Source organism: Setaria italica, chromosome VII (genome assembly GCF_000263155.2).
Source record: "Setaria italica strain Yugu1 chromosome VII, Setaria_italica_v2.0, whole genome shotgun sequence".
Taxonomy (NCBI): domain Eukaryota; kingdom Viridiplantae; phylum Streptophyta; class Magnoliopsida; order Poales; family Poaceae; genus Setaria; species Setaria italica.
This window is the reverse complement of record NC_028456.1, coordinates 23,326,854-23,328,672: the sequence shown is the minus strand read 5'-3', so window position 1 is coordinate 23,328,672 and position 1,819 is coordinate 23,326,854. Positions and strand designations below refer to the sequence as shown.

The 1,819-nt window shown below is 51.6% G+C and overlaps 1 protein-coding gene across 1 annotated transcript in view; it reads left to right on the top strand.

Moving 5' to 3' along the window:
• LOC101786533 (malate synthase, glyoxysomal) overlaps nucleotides 1–937 on the top strand; it is a gene marked incomplete in the record, with an annotated part of 2,635 nt that extends 1,698 nt beyond the window's left edge. The window contains 2 exon segments of the mRNA XM_022828055.1: nucleotides 1–418; nucleotides 505–937. Coding sequence (XP_022683790.1) covers nucleotides 1–392 — 392 coding nt within the window.
• Between the last annotated feature and the right edge of the window lie 882 nt (nucleotides 938–1,819).

The window sequence follows — 1,819 nt, the reverse complement described above, 5'->3', positions numbered from 1 at the left end:
AGGACCTCATCCAGCCGCCGCGGGGCGGGCGCACGGTGGACGGGCTGCGGCTCAACACCCGCGTGGGCGTGCAGTACCTCGCGGCGTGGCTGTCCCGGGTCGGGCTCCGTGCCGCTCTACAACCTGATGGAGGACGCGGCCACCGCGGAGATCAGCCGCGTCCAGAACTGGCAGTGGCTGCGGCACGGCGCGGAGCTGGACGCGGGCGGCGTCCCGGTGCGCGCCACGCCGGAGCTGCTGGCGCGCGTCCTCGAGGAGGAGATGGCCAGGGTGGAGGCGGAGGTGGGCACCGAGAGGTTCCGGCAGGGGCGGTACGCCGAGGCCGGGAGGATCTTCGGCCGGCAGTGCACCGCGCCGGAGCTGGACGACTTCCTGACGCTGGACGCGTATAACCTCATCGTCGTGCACCATCCCGGAGGTGCGTCACCGTGCAAGCTCTGAGTGCAAGCGTGCTTTGTTGGCATCGCTGTTGAGCTAGAATAACGTCTTTGCTGTTTGCTGCAGCTATCTATAAGGCTGAATAAAGCTTGAAGCTTGATTGATATGAACAGGCATTGTAATGCTCACTGCATATTATCTTCTTGTCATGTACTATGCTCACTGCATTTACACTGAAACTGAAGAAGATTCCTAAAGATATACCAAACGTGTGCAGTACACAGAAAGGTAGGAAGGGGATGTTCTTGCCGAATGATTGTTGAGAAAAACAGAGTAACATGAAGAGCACCATGAACGCAAAGGTCCAGTTCATAACACCTTTTCGAAGGCACCTTCCTTTCATTCATGCCTTTCCCTGTTCCGTCTCTATCAAGTTTGAAGTACGCGTCAAACCTCATGTCTCTAAAATTGTTGCTTGTTCTTAAGCAACCAATTTCGGTAATCACTTAAGATGTACATACAAGTCTTCCTAAATTGCGGAATCTTGGCGGAACCACCACACAGGCTTGCAAGGATATTTCTGCTTCAATGATGTATGAAGGTCTCCGTATATCGACTGTTGAATAAATGAGAGTTTAGAACAATACATTTTTATCCAACAAGCCAGTTAGGAGTGATCATGTGGCATACGGCAGTTTGTCCATTCCAAAATACATGCATCGTTTAGAAATTAGAACAACATAATTTGTTGCTGCAATGAGTAGTGACCACTAATATCTTTGCTGATTAATAATCCAGAAACCTTGGAGAACATATGTTTGTCTTTTTTTTTTCCTTCTGTGACTTGTCTGAACATTTTGTTTGAGAAGTTCTCTGTTCTTTTTTTTCGTGAATATGCAGGAGAGCTGCGTATCTTTGTATTAAGAAGAAAGGTTGTAACATAAGACGCAGGCCAACCGAGCACACACACGGATTGTCACTGATGACGACCAGATAGCCAACTAGAAACTACAGGAGACAACTATGCTTGGCCAAGCAAAACAACTGACGCCGGCCTACCGAGAGAGGCAAGATGTTGCGCGTGATCAAGCGGTGCTCCCGCCGCCCGCTTGGCTGGTAATCTGCAAAAGTTCGTGGTCAGTAAGGTTGTTGGCTATGGGGAAGATGTCCCTGAGAGTGGCGAAGTGGCGCGGCTGCATGGTTGTCGCGAGGAACTTGTCAAATTCCTTGTCAGTGACTTGAGCGGCTTCATGTTCTTGAGTTATAATCCCCAGCTTCTTCATTGCCAGCACTTCGCCTTTCTTGGACGGCCTGACCGCCGTGTTCAGTGGCTTGTTGGCCAACCTGTTGCTGCGCCGCCCCTGCTGAGGTAGCTTGCTTTGGTGGTCCGGTAGCTAGCGGCGCTTGTAGTGTCAACCGCACAGAGGCCAGGAAAGCCGCC